Genomic DNA, 23,716 nt, shown 5'->3' on the forward strand with positions numbered 1-23,716 from the left:
TCACTAAGAAGGTTATTTTTGCTGAGATGGTTGATTACTTCTGTATTTAACAGATTCCAGCAACTTACTCATGACGCACAGAAGACTTATTGGCCTGTACTGAGAGGGAGATGACCGATCACCTGAATTCTTAAATACAGGACATACTGATGAGATTTTCCAGGGTGATGGGAAGTAATTCTCCTTAAGACAACGTTTAAACAGTTTTGTAAGTATGGACGCTAGTTCTGGTTGAAGTTTTTTTAGTACTATAATTAGAATATCGTCAGGGCCGGTTGCTTTACTGGAATCAAGGTGTTTGATTAGCTTGGCAACATCACTTACAGATATTTGTATGTCACATAGCGTGTTTTTTGATACAGGAGGAAATATTGGGGGTTGGTGGCCTTGGTCGCAAAGGGTAGAATTAGCTGCAAAGTTCTTGGCAAAGAGTTTGGCTTTGTCTGATGCTGACGAGATTACCTCAGGTCCATTGATGATAGTTGGGATAGAGCATACGCTTCTGTTCAGGATTCTGTTTGCTATTTGCAAAAACTGGTAGGAACCAAACTGCTGCTCAGCTACTTTGGACTTGACGGACTGAGCATACAACTCTCTTGCGTTCTTTATTTTTTTACAATGGTTGCTGGCAGTTCTGAAAGTAGCTTTAGTCTCAGTACATCTATTACATTTGAAGTAATGGTAAAAATGATTTCTTTATGCAATGGCAGCAGCACATTCTGGAGAGAACCACAGCTGGCTGTAAGGTTTTCGCTGGAACTTTTTTGAGGGTATGAAACTGTCAATACCTACAATTAACCATTCTGTCAGGTCTGATACTATAGAGGACACATCCTTTTTAAACATGGAACACAGAAGTAGATCTTATATAAATGTACGAAAGCTATCCTAGTCTGCCATAGAGTATCGATATACTGTACGATGGAGAAGTATGTCTGAAGATTTTTTACATTTCATTTTTATCTTAATTGATACAACAGTGGTTGGAAGATCCAAGTGGAGACAGAATGGAAACTGAACATAGTTCAGGGCAAGTTGTGAGAAAAAGGTCTAGGAGACTTGCTGAATGGTCATCAGTCGGGCACATGGGTGGGTTCGTGAACAATCTGAGTGAGGTCATAAGCAATGGAGAAATCGTGACAAAACCTCCCCTCATCATTGGTCTTGTTTGAGTGGATTAACTATTCAACATTGTGAACATTAGCAGAAGGGTAAGCAGATAGGGCGTGGTCAATCTTCTCAGATATGCTTTTAAAGATAGTAACTCTGCTGTTGTGAGGGCGATAGAGAGTAAATATAAATGCAGTAGTGTGAGCAAGTGCAACCTGAAAGCACATATAGGGTAAGTTAGGATCTTCTCTGGAGATGTCCCTACCACATGGAAAGCCATCTTTAATATAGGCACATATTCCATGCCCATAGCGATCTTGAGGGTCAGATTTGGAAGTTAAGTTAGAGTATCCTTTAATTACGAAATTATCTAGGGAAATAGTCCGTCCAATGCCAGTTTCGCTTAGGAATAATAGGTCTGGTTTAGTCTCCTGTAATTGTTTCAACCTCTGGAAGGTTAGAACGTAGACCCCTGATGTTGGAGAAGGAGACATGGTAGTGGGGGTCTATGTTGGAAGTTGATCTGGGTTTAATCGTGTATTTTTTCTTGAAACTTTTCATGGAGTTTTGGAATTTGTGGACTAGGTTGACAGACTTGCTTAGAATAGGGCAGAGGGAAAGTAAGAGAGAAAAAGAAACAAAGACTTTTTGTTTTTTGTAGCACATAAGATAAAGCCGTAACAATTACCCACTAATATGGCATTCACCAAATTGCAATATAGCAGCCCCAGTACTTTGCACCTGCTGATAGGACAGCCTCCTAATCCAAGGTTTGGGTCCCTGACTATCGGGCGGATAATGTCGGCCCAGATAAAACGTTTACCTTCAGCACCCTTACTAGTGACATGGCTACAAGGATAGACATAGAAACAGAAAATTTCCGACATCTCTGGTGGCTGTTCACGCAAAATACTGCCAACCTAGAATACAACTTTTTCTTCTCCCTTTGTCAGAAAAATCACTCATTAAAAATGCGGACTGAGGGACAAATAAGGAAAAGCGAGAGTAATGAGAGCTGCCGATAACACATCCACAATGCATTGTCTACTCTCCATTTAAAAAAAAAAAAAAAAAAAAAAAAAAAAAAAATTGCTAGATATCAGGACATCTGTAGATGAGAACATCTATTACTAAATAAAACAAATGAAGCTATTTTTAAATATTATTTTCAAGTTTAATTAAAGTTTTACGATACCCTTTTCTTGTTTTTGTATTCTTTTGTTATTTTTTATTTATCTTTTCTTTTTTTTTGGCTGGATTTAACAAATAAAGTGAAAAAATTGGTGCTTATGCACTTATGTTACCGTTATTTTATTTTATTTATTTACTTTTTTAATGGTTTATGTGCCTTGCCTAATGTTTGAAGAGTTTGTAATTGTTTTTTAAAGGAAAATTGGTGAAAGTCAAAATTGGCACTTGTGGCGATAAACAAAAATAAACAAAAAGCTTTAGCGTGTACGTAACCCTCATGGAATAAAAAAAATGTTTTTGTAGGTAAGTATGAGGATCGAACCCGAACCCTTAAGGCAAAGTTGGAAATTAAAGTGTGAATAAAAAAAAACATTGGGCCACCGCGAAATACTAACGGAAACACGTTTGAATTTATTTAACTATTTAGAATTGGCAGGTGCACGTTTTAATGACTTAATGAGGTTAACTTTGACTGCAGGAGAGTATTTTAGCTACTGCGGGAACGCTTTTTTTATTTTTATTTTGCAAGATATTGGAAGGGGCAGCTCCCCATAACAAGGGGATTGTCCAAATTGAATAGCAATTGTCTGATATAAGGAAAACTTCCACATTGATCAAAGCTGATTGCTTTCGGACATTTCCAGTGATCGCGACCGAAAAAAAATACCACCAGAATTAGTGTCGCTTTTATTATACGAAAAAGCCTAATCCACAAGCGGCGAGCGAAAAATGTTGAATATTTATCTTTTCAAATTCAAGCAAATTAAATAGACAGGCGACCTCCATTGTTAACTCATAGATATTATGATTTATATGTGATATAAAAAGTTTTAAGTTGTGAGCCAACCAACCGCTTCTTGGAAAAAAGCCTTTCTTGGACATACACAAAAAGTGAACATACATACACACATTTTCGCTTTTATATATATACTAGCGGGGGGGGGAGTTGTACCCGGCATTGCCCGGGTGTTTGTAGGTGTGTGTATGGGGGGGGGGTAATTAATAACCCTGCTTAAATATTATAAAAAAGACGATGTAAAAAAAACAAAAAAAAACAAAACCAAAATGGAAAAAAAATGGCATAAATAAACCTGTGTATGGGGGGAGGGGTAAACTAAAGAATAAGTGAAGTAATAAAAAAAACGTTGCCCGGGTGTTTAAAGGTGTAAAAGAAAAAAAAAATAGTTTTGGTCGGGAAGAGGGATTGAAACTGGAAGCCTTGACGCGGAGGTGGAAGCCAAAGCCAACTACTTAACTGTCTTGACCACAAGTGAGAGTAATTGATTAGAGTGTTAAGTTAAGGCTTATAAAGCTAGTAAAAGAGGTTTGATTGACAGGAAGATGGTAAATGAGGTCATCGCGGGATCGTTATTTTTAGTTTTCACTTTCCCCGGATGATGGTGGGAAGGGGGGGGGGGAGCAGCGAGAAAGCCAAGAACACAACGTTTTAATTTCACTGTATTTATACTAAAATGCAGGACAAACAGGGGACAGAGCAAAATAGCGCGAATCTCATAAAAGTCGACGTAAATAAATCTAGAGACTACCTGCGTTCCCAAATCCTAGATATTATGATATAGGGGGTATATAAACAGTTTTAAGCGATAGTAACGACCCCCGAGAGCACGTGCGAAAGAAGCCTTTGCGAGACATACACAAAATGGTCACACACATTTTGCCTTTTTATAGATAAAAGAAATTTTACTAAAAAAATCAAATCGTTTTCAAAATTCTCTTAATTGTATTTCCACTTTTTCGCTGTACCAAATATTTTCGCTACACAAAAACTTTCGATTATATAATGGTATATTTCAAAACAACAATTCCACAGGAATCGGAATCGTACTTGGTATTGGAATCATTAATCAACAGTTTCCTGGAATCGGAAAAGATTTAAGAATCGTCCCAACACTAATAGTTACTATCATTTGTTGAAATAGTGACTTCTCTTCCATAGCACATGCAGGACGAGCCTTCAATAGTCAGGACATTCACTTTTGCTGTCTTCCAAGATTGACATTGATTCGTATCTATGTATGTGAGCATCCTGTGTCAATTAATGCCAAACACTGCATTCCATCAACATAGACGACATTCTCCAAGAGTGCCACATTTACATCTTGATGAGGGAGTAGGCTGGCGCTTATACCTCATTCCCTTGTTTGTTTCCCCAAACAGTCACGGAGTCAGTGTCCAACCTTGCCACATCGATAACAATGGGTTCCATGTCTTTAGCAATCTCTCGCTATGTGACCCTTGCAGCTGCATCACTGTTGCCAGTAGGAACAGCAGATTCACTATTGGATGGACTCACAGCTGCTATTAGGTCTCCCATGGTTAGGGCCTCAATTTTTGGTGCCTGTTGGAGTTAGATGGAAATGGCATCAGGAAACCCTGTGTGTAAAGAAAAAAAAAAAACAGTTTGGCAAGTTGTTCTAGTCTGACTCCCTCAAAACCAACCAGTCCAACCAACTCTTTGATATTGTTCACGTACATGTCCACCTGCTCACCAACCCATTTCACCATGGTTACTTTCCTGTAAGCTGTGAACACACCATCTGTAAATGCCTCCTTTAATCAAGTCTCTATCCGCTCGATGTCCAGTTGGTCAATCTTACTCATTTCTAAGTAGAGGGTCAATGCATCCCCCTCCAGATACAATGGCAACAGGCTCACTACATCATCTATCTTTTGGAGTTTTTTTTTACCAACCTTAACTTCTTCAGCCATGTCACTACGTCTCCCTCACCAGCAAATGGTTTCACCATGTCACTGCTTAGTTGTATTTTCACCATGATAATGGTCGAAATAACTTGAAGTGTTGAAATTAGTTTTCTTTTAAACTGTCGAATACCATTAAATGTTCATGAAAAAAGAAAGTTTTTCTCCTTTAGCTTGCAATGTTCTCTGCATACACAAAAAAGAATACAATCTTTTTTTCTCTTCCCATTTCGACATTCGTAGAAAATCCATCTTTTATGAGCAAATGCTTTTCAAACTAATATGCTATCACGTACACATACATATCTCAAGTATGCACCATTATCTGCCCTTGTCATGATTTCTGATTTGTCCGACAGGTGGCGTTCTCTACTTCCTGTTTCACTTTCTTTACTCAACTTCTATTATATACCCCTCTCTCTTTCTCTTTCATTCAAACCATTGATGTAGTGAGATGCACTTTTTCCACACACCTCGACAGGGTGTTTTCCTTTTCAAGGTAAGAAAGAATAAACGTGTATACTTTAATGAACCCTTGCATACACAATGAACATTCACGCATACTTTAATGAACCCTTGTGATCACATACAAACACCAGACATACGTATGCACAATGAACAATATGTGCAACGAATATTTTCAACTTCATGCATGCTCGTTCGTTAAACTATGCATACACATGCGTGTATACACAACCCACTCTGTTTATGACTTCTCTGTGTAAATAAATCTCTCCTGTAAATATGTAACTCTGCTTTAACATGTATCCTTTTGATGTTTCTTCTTTTAAATGTATTCGGTAAACTATCTTTATTGTTGATTGTTTTTAGAATACGCAAAATGCATAACTCAACAAGTGGCGACCTCTGACCTTCGACATATCAGCCTCTATAAAATATTGATCATGCCACAAATGGTACTCTCGATCCTTATACTTTCTCTCCACTGACACACGAATTAACCGTACATTCAACCAACTCCAACTCCGGCTTTTATATGCTCAAATTCGACCACGTCTTAATTTGCATGTGTCCTTTTGTTTCCTATCGGTCAGGTTTTGAGTTTGAATATCAGTGACTTTTCACAATATGCACACGCGACCTTTAGACACTTATAAAATAAATTTCTATTTTACAACCAGTTATCTTCCTTAATTAAAATGTTTGAAAGAATCTACTAGAATTTTTTGCCATCTGTCCTGATATTTGCACATCATCTTGTCACATATTTACTGATATGAATAGAATGACAGTTTAAGTAATGCAATTGAACAATATATTGCGATTCATCAATGGAATTAGTGATTAGATAACGTGTCAGGTTGATTATTGTTGTTGGACATGAAGACGTCACAGTAAATGCATCGATCTACAATGATCATCAAATTAAAAGTAATTTTTGTCAAATGCATCCATAAACTGAAGCAGATTTTCAAACTTTCTGAAGCTATTTTACATCATTTTCCAGAGGAGTTTGACGTTTTGGATGAAGTCAGATTCATGAGAATGCCAAGAGTCAGTTAAATCTTTTAATCTCTGAAAGATCAGCATACAGTCTGAATATTAGAAGACTTAAAAATAAGAATAGTTTATGAATTCTAGAGCTTGGAACTTAATCTTCTGACTCCACAACATTGGACATGACTTAAACAATATGATAACTTATTCTGAAAAAGAATGACAATCTGTGACATAAAAATAAGAAATGAAAACCAAAATGTATTTCAATTTTTTGTGCAATGTTCATATCTAATTTTATTTTTTTCTTTTCTCTCTTGTTTTAGGTGGCGCCTGAAGAATTCAAAGCAACCATGTTTCGTATCAACAGTGTTCTTCGAAAAGCTTTACCTGTTAATGTCAAGTGGCTGTTTTGTGGGTGTGTGTGTTGCTGCTGTACCCTCGGCTGTTCCCTTTGGCCGGTCGTTTGTTTAAGTAAACGGGTAAGCAATTAAAAACTTCTGAAGCACTTAATATTTGTTACAGAAAAACATTCTGTTTTATACTAAATCTATTTAAAAACCTATGACATTTTGATCTATCAATATTTATATAACAAAGTTTATCAAATATTTTGTTTGAACTAGATTTTCAAACTTGAATCATTCCAGTTGATTTTCATTTTATTATCCTTTTTTTTTTAATTGAAAATGTTTCCAATCAGCAACCCCCCCCACCCCTTTCTTTCAGAGTTCTTCAGGTGCTAGGATTTCTACTCTAATAACTTCTTCGAATTACCAGCATTTGGAATTCCCTCCCTGCACCTTGTTTCTTGTATTGTACCAACATGCAGAAAGTTAAATATGTGAATGAACATCTCTTTTCAATTTCTCATTTAATATGGCACATTGTCACTTGGATATAAAAAGCTACTGTGAAGTAAGGGCCAGATTAGTAAGGTCCTCCTAAGAGAGGAATTGTGCAGTAGGATGTTTGTTCTCATATTTTGGATACGGTTTTATGTACAATATAGAAAGATGAAGAAAAATAATGAAAGTTCAATCAGAATTTTCACATTGACAGCAAAATAATCAGTGTCGCCATTATTTTTGGTGTATTAAAAGTTCATTAATATTTTGTCATTTTGCATGAAGCAGAAATAAAAGGTCCTACATTTTGTGGACACTAGCTAGCGAAAAGAAAAGCAATTCCCACTTTGATATAACATGTGACTGTTGGAAAGGAGGCGTTTTTCATACAAGTTCTTTTTTTTTTTTCTTATTTGTTACATAATCTTGTTTTCTTTCTGCTATTTATTTGTATAAGAGTAGTATTCACATATATATGACATAAACACACCATTTCTCATTAGATCACCAAAGAAATACCAGGCAGTGTATGTAAGTAGCAATACACATGAAAAAATTTAAATGGCTTAATTAAAATATTTCAATATTGGTATATATAACAAGAGCTTGATAAGCTAAGACAGAATCCTTTAAAAAATTTTAAAATCCAAGGAAGTTATGACTATTTTTATGCCCTGCGTGTTTGGATATTTTCCCCTCTTTAAGACCATATGCGTTTTGTCACATTTTTGCACTACTTTTTCAGTAAAATTGCTATATCTTTGTTAAAACACAAGACTAAGCAATGAAATTTACCATATAAGTGTATTTTTGTGCAAGGAATCTGAATATGCTACTGAAAATCTCCAGAAATGAATGGTTTCCAAATAATCTGCAGTAAATGCACATGAATATGCTGCAATTGTTTAAAAATGCCATGTAATTCATTAAAAGAAAAAAAGTTAGAGAACTCAAAGTTTAGTTGTAATGCATTTTATGTGCAAAAACTGAAATCAAAATCTAGGATTGGTTAAAAATGAATATATTGCAATATTTCTTTGGTATTATTGTAGATTAATACCTTCTGCTACCCCTCCCCATCTGACCACCTCTCCGAAATATGTGATTCTACCTTTATAGACAATTGCATGTGAACAACTTGAAAAACTTTAATAAAAGATAAACAAAAATTATTTTAGAATTTAATGTAAAATAATTTCCCATTTTGAATCATTTGAGCGTTTTAGGGCAGTTACCCCCCCCCTTTTCCTATGATAGATAAATCCTGGGTGTTTTTTTGTTTGTTTTCTAAAAGGCGATTATGCATGGTTTTAAGAGGGTCTTTGTGCAGTTATGAGAAGGTGGGGAGGTTGCCACTCTGACTTTGGGGCTATGGAAAATTACGTGTGAATGTCCTGAAGACTTGATCAAAAATGAAAACAACTTTAGAATTTAGACTTGATCAAAACAAAAACAACTTTAGAATTTAGAGTGGGGGTTGGTTTCACATAAATCTAAAATAATTCACCATTTCAAGATGATCCTAGCGTTTTAGGACAGTTGACCAATTTATTTTTTTATGAGAGATTAATCATGTGCACTTTTCTTTAAACGTTTTTTTATGCTTATGAGCTCACAGAGGAAGTTTGTTTAGTGGAGAACTCTGCCACTTGTACTTAGCGTTATTGTTAAGGCTAAAGGTTTTAGGAGGAGGCTTGCCACTCATACCTGGGATTAGACATAGAATTAAGTGGGTTTTTTTTTTTTTTTTTTTTTTTTAAGAGGATGTTTGATAACAATTGTGAAACTTTACAAGAATTATGACAGACAAAAATAAATGTTATTTAAAAAAGTGACATCCCTCTAACAGAAAACATGATGCTTGGAAAAATATCAAGTATTTAAATTCTATTTAAATATAAAAAAAAAGAAACAAGTTTTTGCTAAAGCTGACAAATTGTTAAAAATTTTGAACTGATGTTATTTTGATTTTTAATTACATTTCATGTCTTTTCCTACCGTTTTTATTTTTTAACTGAGCACCTCCTACAAATATTTAAATATTGATTATTTTTTTTTTTTATTTATTTTTTTTTTTTAATAATCGGGTAGATTAGTTTCCATTTGATAATAATTCACTGAAAACATTTTTTTAAGGGACGATAATTAGAAGTGTGTTACCGTTCGTACACGTGAACTAAAACAATGATAGTTCACATTTTCGCTTGTTAAAATATTTTAAAATTTACTACTACCCAATTTTTAAAAATATTTGTATGGTTGATAAGAAAATAGCTCTAATTAAACATGTAAGAAAATTTTTTTATAACCAGACTTTCAATTAAAAAAAAAAAAAATCGATTTGGAATAAAAAAATAAACAAAAACAAAATGTCTGTTTACGCCATGTTATCACTGCTCCTATTACTAATACTACAGAAGTTATCACTGCTGCTATTACTAATACTACAGAAGTCTTAATTCAAATTCATAACGATTTTTTCGGATATTATGTTTTTAAATTGCTGTGTACCACTAGAGAAAACACTGTCCAATCATCTTTTTAACAAATAAACATAGTAAAAAGATTGTTTTATTTAATAGTGAGTGTCTGAAGAAAATTTTTTTCAAAATTTTCAATACTCACCATTTTGAAATCTTTTTTTAACACCACAAAAAACGAGTTGTCAAATGAATTTTGGACACTCGAAATTATTAAAAATGACATCTTCTTGCTAATTTCCAAATTTCATTAAAATATTCTTCACAGAAGCATGGTACGAATGTTTACAAATCGGGGGGGGGGGGGTCGTTACAAAATCTTACCGAAAATGCCGTTTTATGATGTTCACATTTTTATCACTTTATTTGCTTAAAACTCTAAAAATATATAATGTATGTTATTATTTACTAATTCATTTGAAAGTATATTCATTTCTGAACAAAACGGGGGGGGGGGGTATTTTGCAAACTTAAAGTGCTTTGGTTTTTAAAAAAATGACTATTTTAGCAGAAACCCCTTGAAATCTGTGATCATCCAAAGCGTTTTTAATGGCCATGTGTATTGCTAATGTAAGAGGATGTTGACACTTCTGATAGCTCTTGCATTCCACATGGCCTCCTGTTGTCTTAAGCCTGTCATATCACTGGATTAGGCTGGATGGGACGAAATAATGAGTTTGGTTCTGTGCAAACCAACATCACATTTGCATGTCATCTCTACGATGATTAAATCGTCTTCATTGATGAACTCGTTTTAGTTTTCATAGTTGTAGCTACAATATTATCAAAAAATTAGCTGACATTTTTGCAGTATAATTCCTATTCATTACTTGAAAATCAAATCGAAACTAGGTGAAATTTGGAGGTCCCTTTTTAGGGGTACCAATTTGCAAGATTTGGGGTTGGGGAGCCGATTTTAGAGAACAGTTTTTAGTGAAAACTTTAATTTATACTCAAATGTGTGAGTGAGAAATGTTTACTGATAAACACAAGCAAAATAACGAATTCAAAAGTGTAAATGCAGATATTTGACATATTTAAAATGGAAGTTTATATAGATAGGAAAATATGGAATGTTTGTTTATATTTTTAGAGTTCTCGTAAAACCTGGAGGATCCATTAGCTGATATATGGAAAAATTCTGAATCGATAATTTAAAGAGTGTAAACTATCCATGGGTCTGAAAATTGTAATAAAAACTTCACTTAATTATACAAAGATTTAAATAAAAGTTATTAATAAGAGTCAATGTTCATTTGTTTTCATTATAGAAAGTTCAGTGAGAAAGTTAGTATTTAAAATAAGTTTATCCATTTGTTTTTGATGGGCAGACAATAATGAGAAAAAGTTCAGAGTTGTGTATATGTCTGTGTGCATATGCTTATGACTATAAACAAAAGTTGAGATAGCAGCAAGCCCAACAGAAGGGCGATGGAGGGGCTGGGGCAACATAGATCTTAGCTCTGTCATGGATTTCGGCTCAACTGTTTATTGAAGGAAAAATTTGGCCTTATATGATGGATCCAAAATGGCCATTTCAAATAAATTCAGAAAATCCTGATTGGCTCAAAATATTTGTTTTAATTCAGTTGGATGCATGCAAAAATCCAGTTGCATAGAAACAAGTTTAAGCATTTTCATTTTGGATGCCAAAGAGTTTGTCCTTTTTTGTCTTCACATTCTAGAAGTGATGCTTCTGACAAAAGGGGAAGAAATGCTGTTTTCTGGGCCTATCCATTTAACACTTATCATTCACTAGTTTTTGACCTTGAAGAAGTAGTTTGTTCTTTTTTTTTTAGCTCCATAGATAAAGTGGCTTCATACATTGTGTGGACTGATTTCTATAAAAATACATAATTCTAGGATTTCCACAGATCCTGCTAGTTCTTTACTCATAATTTCATAATTTGGTGACCACAAACACATCTGCTTTTTCCCACTAGCAAGTTGCTATCTTAAAGTAACCAAATGATAATGAAAATATTTAAAAAAAAAAAAAAAAAAAAAAAATCATTTTGTTGGATTTATATGCAATCCAACCCAGAACAACTAAAGGGGAGAAGGATTTCATTTTCTTCGTTTTATTAAATTCTAACAAATTCCAACTGATTTGACTTCAGGATCGAATCATAAAAATCTGCCCCTACTCTTCTCAATTTTATTTTCTAGGTACTAATTAAGATTTTTAAGTATCCTTTTTTTTTTTATTATAATAAAATTAATCAACTGATCAGTCTTTTGTGAATTTTGCATATTTAAGTGTAAATTCATCTACATCTTGCAGAAACCTTCATCAATATGGAATCAGATATCAAATAGTGTATCACCTGATTATGTGTGTATATGTATAAGGAAAATTAAAAATGAAATTGAGGATTAAACGAACACATAAGGAATACCGTAGCATCTATATGAAGATATACATGAAGAAATTAATGTTGTATAAAAACTTTTATGGCTTCATCAGGAGACAAGGAAATCTTTTTTGTTGATTCTATTATGTTCTCTGCAGATGTCTTTGTTTATTCCTCCTTTTTATTTTACATAGACATTTCATTAGATTTTCATCCTCACAATTTATCTGTATGCACATACATATCATATTGTTCTGCTGTAGTAGTAGTAGTAGTAGTAGTAGTAGTAAACATCCTACAATTGGATTCAGTTTTCCTACAGCTGTGGCCAATGAGATAGTTAAACCTTAAAGCATGTCTAGTGATTATCTAACTGCTGGATGTCCCTATGTCTTCTAGTGCAGCTCTTGCACACAACGCCAAGACAGCTCTGGCCTGGCTGCTCAATGTTTCTGGTTGTGGTCATGCTCCTCACCAGACTACAACCCTTTTGACTATTTCTTCTTGGGTGTGATCGAGGCCATGACCAACAAGCATGTCCATAACAGTTGATTCTCTGAAGGCTGCCATAAGGAAGACATTCCTTGCTATAGACAAGAATGTGCTCATCAAAACATATGATTCGTCTCCATTGACATCAGTTACATTTAAAAATAATATAACTCTAACTGTTGCTATATAAAATGTTGGGTCTCTGCATATATTTTGTTTTTATTGCCTATTTCGTTTTTTTCTTTTCTTTTTTTTTTTTTGTTAAATGTTGAATTGTATATGTATGCATACGTGTGTGTGTGTGTGTGTATGTATATATATATATATATATATATAAGAGAGAGAGAATAAGAGTAAAGTTTATTATCAAATTAATAACGGTTAGAGAAAGAGGGATAGGAGAGAAACCTTTATTTAATTTATATATATATATACACACACACACAAAAGAAAATTAGCTGATATTGGATAAAAAATTTACATTATTTATTGCATCATTAAATATTTAAAAAAAAAACATAATAGAAGTCATTCCTTGGAGTTTCGAATATTTACACGTTTCTCATCACCTGTTTTTGAATATCTGATGCAATAAGGTTAATCCACCAGTGGTTAAATTTCTTCATTTATTAATGCTTTATCTAGAATACTGAGCCTCCCTTTTAAGATAGGATTTATTTCATAATTATAGTTTCATAATATTTAGAGTTTCAAAGTTTTGTCTAATAGTAATCTGTGCATAATGGTTTGATTTGATTGCAAACTAAACACTGTTACTATTTTTTCTTCTTATATAGTGGTTGGCAAGACATTATCAAAAATAGACAATAAATCAATGCTAGTGCTATATAAAGGGAAAAATGATTATATTGAAAATGTTAGCTTCCAAATATTGGCGTTTTTTTGTTTTTTTCATATTGTTTTATTTTAGTAGTGAAGTAAAGAGGTTCCCTATGAAATTAAAATTATGCGCTTTTTTAAAAATTATGCGCTTTTGGGGGAAATTAAATTTTTATTTTAGATAAATACACTTACGCTAAGAACATTAATACATTCTGCAGTTTATTTATGTTTTAAAGCATATCAGAGAATATCTAAGAATGTTATGTTTAAATAATTGTTGATAAATTTATATATATATATATATATATATATATATATATATATATATATATATCCTCAGCTAAATCCAACTCCTTAAAATGAGATTTTTTTTAAGCAATTATGTGTTGAAAAAAAACAAACAATTTTTTTGAAATTAAGAGTGTAAGATTAGTTTTGCATATAAATTTACTACCCATTTCGAACCAGATCATATAACCCAATGGTTAGAGTAAACTTAGAAAAACGTTCAGACAAAATGATATGTTTATCGACCCCCTCCCCCTTCCCTCAAAAAACTTTTGGCATTCTTTTTAATTTATTGTCAATTTTTATTGCAAATAAAAGGACTGTCATTTGAATTGAACTTTTATGAAATTAATTGAACAAACATTTTTAAAAAATACGGAGATTGAAATCAAAATCAGACAATGTTTTTAGAAAGTTAATTACAAATATTTAATTAGGATTTAACTTTGCATTAATTACTCTTTCCACATTTAATTTACAGTTGATTTCCAATTATTTGTTACTTTTTGAAAAAAAATTCAACTCCTTAGGCAATAATGATGTCTTGTAGGTTATATCTTTGCATTAATAACCTAATTAAAACTTTATTTGATAAGATGGTATTTTAAATTGGTCAATTAATGTTTGACCTTCAATAAATACTGTGTTCAACTAAATATTAACTCCTGCACATAGTCTTATGCATCTTAAAACAAAATTTGGCAAATAACTGTAAGAAATTCATGAAGCTGGTGCCAATTGTTATATCTAGGCACATTTCAAGATTCAGGGCAATGTCTTTTCAACCAGTTCACTCTGCCACATATAAGCCACATGGCCCCTAAATAGTTTCAGCATAAGTGCCATGACTAGGATTTAAATCAGAAATTTAAATAAAATAGTTTAATCTCTAATTTTATATACAAAATTGAAAATTAAATTTTTTATATTAGATTTCATTTATTTTCTATATATAAATAGCAATACCAGAAAACATACCATTCAGTACTAGACAAAGCGCACACTGCTACTTAATCTAACATAGTCTTTAAATCCAACTACTAACAACAAAATATGGTTATATGGAATGCCTGCTAGCAGGAGATGACTTTTCACAACTATGCTGTCCGAGTCTGTTCATATAAACACTTGATACAAAAGTTTTACCAGCTGAAGACATTGTTTTTTATCCAATCAGAAAAGAATTCTTTACTACAGAATTTGGACAAAACGTAGGTGTCTTTCCAATCAAAAGTTAAAACATCTCCAAGTTGAAGCTTTGTAGTACAAAGTTAAGATAGAAATTTCGTTCAAATAGTATTTAATAGCCAATTCTTTTATCCTAAACTTTTAAGAGAATTGGTTAAAAACTTTTTACATTCACATTGATAGAAATGGTGACAAGCACCAATAATGAGATTTGTGTGCTTTCTGTAGGAAATTCATAACAAAATCGCTGTCTACGTTCAAACAACAATAATGAAGTATCATTCTTTACTTTTAAAAAATTTATTATATACTGATGCGCTCTGAAAATATTACAACAAAATTTAATTATATTTAAAATATTTTTTTGCTATTTATATACAGAAGGTACTGTGCAGAAATTATTTAGAAACCCATTCTTAACATGAGGGGATGGTGTTTTGTAACAATTCTGTACTTTATTCTAACAAATAAACAAAAGAAACTATAAAGCTTGAATTTAACTTGAAAATACTATTTAAAAATATTGTACTTTCTCTGTATAAACACTTTTCTTTCCATTTTTTTTTAATATCAGTATTAGCATTTTAAATATAATTTTGTGTATTTTTGTTTATTTTATGATTTTGAGGCATACTTTCCAGTATATTTTTGTTTTGTTTTCGCTAGTCGGCTTTATAAGTAAATTTCTAGTTGCCACTTCGAAAACATCACTCACAAATACAACTGTTTAACTTTCGACGTAAAACTTTGCTTACTGAAAATATATGCCTTTTGTAATAAAAATCACTACTATGTGTTGGGTAAATGATGAATCCCTCTTACTTTTAAATAATAGGACTAAGAATAAAAAGTAAATGTTTTGTTGCAAGTGAAATCTTGCATTTTAGTAATTCTAAAATTTTAAATATTAGCATTAGTTGGAACTTTTGCACAATGAACTGGCTTATCCATGGATATGGAAACCTGAAAGTTGTCAAATGAATGCATTCTTCACTTCATAGGAAAATTTGCCACAAAATTCAGTTTCAAAAATTTTTAATGTGCTGGAAATTTCACATTGAGTCAAAGTTCATTGACTGATTAGGAAAAAAAAAATTGAGGAACTAGGAAAACAGGAATTCATTTTATCTAATTTCAAGAATACAGATATTTTAGTTTCTACCAATCAAATATGTGTTGGAAAGAAGCAGTATAAATACAAGTTTGACAACAAATAGTGTAATTGTCCCCCAGTTGAACTCTGAATTGAACAGTTTGAATGAAACTGAAAAAGTATTATGCATTGACAAAGATGGCACTGACACCCATATATATGACGGTGTTTCTAACAAAAAGGGTAAAAAAAAGGTATGATATAAAGAGAAAATAAAAACAACTTAGGAAACCTGAACTGGATATTGTACAGAGAAAAGATGATGCAAAGAAACTGTATAGTACAATAATACCCTACAGGAGACAATGTCGATAGAAGAGAAGTTTGTGGGAAAAATTTTTTAAAAAATGCGAAGTAGGAAACCCCACAAAATGAATGAAAAGGATGTGATGTGACCATTTGAGCAAGGCACTGGAGGCCTTCTGACCCCCCCCCCCATTACAAATAAGTGTCTCATTAACATCTCTAGGACATTTCAATTCTAATGGACCAATTTAAAAAAAAAAACAAAAAAAAAAACGAAATACCATATTTCTTTATTTTTTGTTATTTTCAATAATGCTTGATTTAAGTTTCTTGGATGTAAAAATAAAAATGGTCTAGTATTGCTGATATAAACTGACAGTAAATTTGATTCTTGTAAAAATGTTTTAAAATTTCTAGAAATTAAAAGGTAGAATGTTATGCTCACATAATGCTTTTTTTATTCAAACAAATTGTTCAATTTTTTTGTTAGTATACAAAGCGGTTAAAATATTTTTACAAGTTTCAATGTTCATTATTTGAAAAAAGCATTCACACTAAATGAATGTTTTATTTATATTGGAAATGATATTGAGGCCATGCAAAAGCATTACTAATGAAGATTTCATATCAGTCTAAAGCCGACTCTATACTATTACAATCTTTCAATAGAAGGGTAGTTTAATATCTATTCTGTTGTCAGTATACTAACCTCTCACGCATTATTTCTTTTAAGTAGGTATCCTAGTATGTGTCTAGATACGTTATAAAAAGCAACACGGTTTTTAATATTTATATGCAATCTTTTTATATTAACTTCTAAAATAGATTATTTTAAGAAATGAAAATTCTAAAACTCATAAGTGCTTTAGATTAATATATAATCTTTCTATTAAAGTACTTTTTTTACGTACACAATAATAAACAGCTAAAACATTAAATAGCAAGACGCATGAAAAAATTGAAATGGATTAAAATATTTCAATATTGGTCTGTATAGAAAAAGTTTGATGAGCTAAGAATCTTTTTTTAAATCCAAAAATAAGAAAGTTATGACTATTTTTGTGCCTCACACATTTGGATATTTTTTCCCTTTAAGACCATATGCGCTTTGTCACATTTTTTACACTACCTTTTCAGTAAAAATGTTATATCTTTGTTAAAACACAAGATAAAGCAATGAAATTTACCATATATATGTGCTAGGAATTAGAATATGCTACTCAAAATCTTCAGAAATTAATGGTTTCCAAACAGTTTGTAGTAAATGCACATAAATATGCTGCAATTTTTTAAAAATGCCACGTATCCATTACAACAAAAGAAGTTAGAGAACTCAAAACTAAATTGTAATGCATTATATGTACAATATTTCTTTGATATTAGTGTAGATCCATTACCTTCCGTTAACCCCACCTGATCACCTTTCCAAAATGTGATTTTTACCTTTGTAGACGTGTGAAAACCCTGTTTATCTTTAATAAAAGATAAACAAGTATTATTTTAGAATTTAATGTAAAGTGATTCCCCATTTTGAGCCATTCTAGCGTTTTAGGGCAGTTAACCATTTTTTTTTTTTTTTTTTTTTGTTCTATAGGAGATAAATGCTGTGTGCCTTTTTTTTTTTTTTTTTCCTGAAGGCAATTATGTGTGGTTTTAAGAGGGCCTTTGTGCAATTATGAGAGGGTGGGGAGATTGCCATTCTGACTTTGGATTAATGATAGGGATAAGGGAAATTATGTGTGAACATCCTGAAGACTTGCTAGGAACGAAACAAAAACAATTTTAGAATTTAGAGTGGGGGGGGGGTCACATAAATTTAATGTAAAGTAATTCACTATTTCAAGACCATTCTAGCATTTTAGGACATTTGACCAATTTATTTTATGGGAGATAAGGCATGTACTTTTTTTTTTTTTTGAAACCTTTATATGTAGCTTTCCCCTCGGATTTAACATTATTGTTAGGGCTAAAGATTTTAGGAGGAGGAGGCTTGCCATTCGTGCCTAGGGTTAGAGGTATGATTAAGGGAGTTTTTTTTTTTTTTTTTAAAGAAAGCGTTTGACCCCCCCCCCATATTTACGGTTAGTAGTTCATAATTATTGGCTTTTGAAAATGTTATGCCTTAGATTTTGAACATCAAATTACTTTTAAATATGTAAACTTACGTAAATGAGAGAGGTGTGAAACTTTACAAGAATTACGGCAAACAGACAAGAATAAATTTTATTTAAAACAAGTGATGTCACTAACAGAAAACATGACGTTTAGAAAACTAAGTATTTTTTTAATACTTTTAATGGATAAGATTGATTTGTTAAACAGTGGGTGTCCAAAGAATTTTTTTTTTTAATTTTCAATATTTGTCTTTGTTGAAAACTTTTTAACACAACAAAAAAATGAGTGGTCAAAAGTATTTGGGATATCCTAACCTATTAAAAGTGACATCTCTTCTAGTTAGTTTTCACATTTTATGAAAAAAAATTCCTAGCACAAATGCGATACGTCTTAACAAAATCTTACTGAAAACTGTTTCATTTGTATCACTTTATTTGCTAAAATCTCTTAAAATATGAGCATTATTATTTATCAATTCATTTGAAAGTATATTCATTTCCAAACACAACTATGTTATTTAGAGGACTTAAAAGTGCTTTGGTTTTTAAAATATGACCATTTTAACAAAACCCCTTTGAAATCTGATTATCCAAAGCATTTTATTGTCCATTAAATCAAAAAGCAACATTGAGTATATGACATACAAAATATTGTAGCTGATAGATTGTATAAAATGATTCATGGCTGCATCTTGAAAACATTGTTTGTGCTTTTTTCACTTATTAAATATCATTTACAAAATAAAAAACCTTTTCTGTTTCTCTTTCAGACAAGGCATTCCATAGAGAAAGTGATAGAATGGGAAAATAGTCATTTATATCGTAAGGTAAGTAATTTGAAATTTGAAACCTTAGTAATAATCACAAATATTCTAAATTCCATGCAGATTTTAAGGAAACAAAATGTGTGTGTGTGTATATATATATATATATATATATGAGAGAGAGAGAGAAATTCTTCCAAGTGGAAAGAATTTGCTTGTTTTTACAATAATCCTAAAAAAAAAAAAAAAAAAATTCCTTTTTGTTCTTTGCCTCGAATGCAACCAGTTTTTAATGGTAAGAAATGTACAACTACTTTTTGCATAAAATAAACATCGTGGAACTAAAACTGTTCTAGGTATAACAAAACTACATCTGGTGGTGAGACCCTAATCTGGAAGCTTTGGAATGTGGACTATTTAATTTCCATTACTCCTAGATTCGCTCTTAACCTAGCAGTCACATCTATGGGTTAAATAGTTAATAAATTACAGACTCTTTATCCATCCTGTTGGTAAGGCAATTCCAGGCAGAGGTATAACCCTCTTCCGAAAACGGGGCCACCTTTAGGTTGTGACTGACAATCTGCGATGTTCTTTACTTCGACTAACAAGAGATCAGAGAGGTCCAATCCGATCAACTGGCTAGTTACGACATGCTCTAGTATCTATAAGTTCATTCCCAGCTGTATTATTAAATATGGTTCGTCTAAAAATCTAAACTGATTTCTTTTTATTTTCTTCTCTAATAGATACTAGAGGACGATGCTTGAGGGTCAGTTGTGTTGAAAACAAAGAACATTACCAATGCCAAATAGCAATATAAAATAATTATCCTACCTATAAGATTCCATTTGACAACTTCATTCAGAATTGTTGTGATGTAAAACAATTCAAACCAAATGGACTATTTAGAAAATAGATGCCTGCAAAACAAATTAATTTGGAAACTGTGTATATAAAGTAGAATCTATTAGATATTTAAAATATTAAGAATTTGTAGCATAAAAACTTATCAGAATAACTGGATTTGATGTTAAATAAAATTGTTATACAAAACTGCTATTTATTTTTCCAACTTGATAAATAACATTGATTTTCATATTCAATAGATGTGTATTATAGTATTTGCTTTTTTTTTTTCTGATTTTCTTGTCCTTTTTATTCTAGCTGGGATTGGGGCATCCTATTGGATGCCAAACATTTACTATCTCATAAATTCCAACTGAGATCTTAAGATTTTAAGTGCAATTGTTTAAATCTCTCTTGCACTTGGTTCACTGGGTGTATTTGCCAGGTAGTTTTTTAATATTCATTTACATGTATCCAATTCCTCTTATAATTACTGGAATATCATTTGTGTCTGTGTGCAAAAAAAGGAATTTACATTTGCTAATGGCAATTTAGTAAACAAGTTTCTGAAGCTAAACTATTAATTGTATTGTACTATCTTTAAATGCTCAATTTGGGGTGGAAATGGAACTAGTGTAATATCTGTTCTGTTGTCATGAGACCATCCTTTCAGCCATTAACTCCTCATAGGGGGAGGGCGGCTATAGTATATATTGGTTCATCATTATTCCATCTTCCTAGGCATAATCTTTTTTTGTCTGTTCTTTTGTTATAATACTATCCATCCTCCTGGACATTACCTCCTTATGGGGAGTGGATATGGTGTCATCAACCAGAAAGTGTCATAATCGACTTCATTAGCATTCTCAATACATATCTATATATTAATAAAATCAAAACTCTTTTCTCCTGCCACTTTTGACATTATAAGTAAGCACTTCATATGGACAACTTTTACATTCACCACATACAGTTACTACTAAAGCACAATACATACATTTTGTCCCTGCTTTAATAATTCTTAATATTTTCTAGTGGGTGTAATCTCTCAAATATATAATCCAACTCGGAGAGTAGCAATGACTTTTATTTTATTGCAATTCACTCGTCTTAAATAACCCCCAAATCAATGCTTCCTTTTATTAAATTTCTACATATTAATATTTACTACATAAAGCATCAGGGTACACATTCATTTAACAGTCCCTCCCTTATGTTTTAATGAAATAAGTTTAAATTGAACATAACACTTCACAGTACATATTAAGAATGCATACACTTTTATGAATAACAAATCATAAAAAAAAAATGAACACTTCAATTAGCACCAACATGGTTGACTTTGCATACAAATACCATAAAAACAAACTGTTTTTACATGTCGTCTTATTAAATTGGCTTCCTTTACTTGAATTTTAAAATGCAATTTGAAAAATTGGACCAAGTAAAGAATAGACCTTGTAGCAGAAGACAACTGGCGCACATCAAGTCGAACCAGTGGTTCGATCTTGACATTGGCGTTGGTAGTTTGTAAACACGTCAAATAGCAGACCTGGTCGAATGTTCGCAAGCAAGATTTTTTAAAATATATTTACAAAACTTTTTAAGATTTAAAAGAAATAATATATATTTACAAAACTTTTTTTTTTAATATTAAATATTTACAAAACTTTTAAGGATTTGAAAAAAAAATTTCTATTTACACAAAACTGATTAATGTAAGTAATAAAATGAACCTATTTAAACAAACCGTATTTAAATAAGTGGGTGTCTTTCTCAGTGTGTTCTTTTTACAAATATTTACAGAACTTTTTAATAAAACTAATAACAATTATTATAATTATAATAAAAATAAATAAGAATGAGCTATGCTAATTATAAAACATTAAAAAAAAAAAAAAGAAAAACAATAGTCGTAGTTTAGTGTCATACCTGGGACAATTTACAATCTTTTTTTTTTTTTTTGTGTGAGTGTGGTTTTGACTTTTAATTTGGAGTTTCTGAAAATAGATTTATTCATGATTAAATTCCAAAATTTTCAGCGATAAAATGTTATAATTTCATCTTTTTCATGGGTTTAGTGAAAATGTCGGCTATATTGTTCTCAAATGTTACATCACTAAGAGAAATAGATTTTTTACTTATTTCATCCCTTATGAAATGATATCTGATATCAATATGCTTCGACCTTTGATGAATCATAGAATTATTTGCTAAGATACTATTCTGACTGTCACAATGAATTACTATTGGTTTTTTACTTGGATCTGGTTTTAAAATGAACTTTAGAAAGGTGCTTAGAAAAATCACCTCCTGTGCTGAGTGCATAAATGCAACAAACTGTTTCACAGTCAATCAGAGCATTTAAATAAGCATTTTTTACATGCATTTAATGTAGTTTTGAATTGTATTGAGCAGCAAGTTGCAATAAAATTCTAATTGCCATTAAATTTATAGTTGGTGAGAATGTGGCAAAATATTTTACTCCAGAAATTTGTGAAAAACCTTTTGCAACAAATCTTGCTTTAAAAGTGCCAGTGATTTTTTAGAAAACCTAGTGAGAAGAAATTATATTATCCTTTGGTTTTGCCACCATTTCATATGTATTATTTTCAGATAAAGCTTTTGATTTGGATTTCATAGTTTTTGTCCATTTTTGGTGATTTTCTGAATTAACCTTCTAGTGCGCTTTTCAACGAGTAACAATAATCCATTACATAGTCTTGTATCTTTTCAATTTATAAGAAATCTGGCCTTTTTCAATCCCTTATCGGGTATCGACATATCTGGTTAATATTTACATCAGTAGTTTTACTGCAATTGTCATCAGTATTAATATTTTCATTGTGATCGATGAAAATACTAGGTAAAATATAGGTATGGAAAGAGTATTTTGAAGAATGCAGTTACAAATTTCACCTTTTATTATTTTTTAGTGATATTTTAGTATCACCTCTTTTCAAGACTATATCATTTATTTGACTAACATCAGTCAGTAATACCCTCATTATTAATCCAAAAAATTTACAAACAATCCTTGCCCATACACGTACACTCTATATTCACATATAGATCTGTTTTATTTGTACAATTCTAAACAAAACCAAACTATTAAGCAGTGACAAGTACAAGTAGCCCAATCAAAATAATATCTACCAGATTGCTTTGCTTCCTTAAGAACATACAATGATTTTAAGTGATTGAAGACAACATTTTTGACAGCATGGACAAAATTCAAACCTGCACGATTTTCTTGTTCCAATTCAAACTAGGCCGAAAAGCTGCAGAGACAGCTCATGATATCAATGATGCATTTGGCTCAATAACCACTAACGAACGTGTTACACAACAGTGGTTCAAGAAATTTCACAATGATGATGAGAGCCTTGAAGATGAAGACGGTCACAGCCGGCCGACTGCAGTTGATAACGAAAATTTGAAAGCCTCAATTGAAACCGATCCTCGCAAAACCACACAAGAAGTTGCTATTGAATGTGAGGTCAACCACTCAACAATCGTTCGCTATTTAAAGCAAATAGGGAAGTCAAAAAAGTTGGATAAATGGGTGCTGCATAAATCAAATAAAAAAATAAATAAATAAAAAAAATTGTTTTGAG

The 23,716-nt window shown here is 31.8% G+C and overlaps 1 protein-coding gene across 1 annotated transcript in view; it reads left to right on the top strand.

The window, feature by feature from the left end:
• The window catches only part of LOC145256329 (cysteine-rich hydrophobic domain-containing protein 2-like), a 157,127-nt gene that overhangs the window by 90,282 nt on the left and 43,129 nt on the right, over positions 1–23,716 (top strand). Inside the window, exons 3-4 of the mRNA XM_080115107.1 lie at positions 6,807–6,962; positions 19,257–19,313. Coding sequence (XP_079971233.1) covers positions 6,807–6,962; positions 19,257–19,313 — 213 coding nt within the window. The remainder of the gene's footprint in view (positions 1–6,806; positions 6,963–19,256; positions 19,314–23,716) is intronic.

Source organism: Euprymna scolopes, chromosome 3, assembly GCF_053919585.1.
Source record: "Euprymna scolopes isolate OS-2025 chromosome 3, ASM5391958v1, whole genome shotgun sequence".
In the NCBI taxonomy this organism is placed as follows: Eukaryota; Metazoa; Mollusca; class Cephalopoda; order Sepiida; family Sepiolidae; genus Euprymna; species Euprymna scolopes.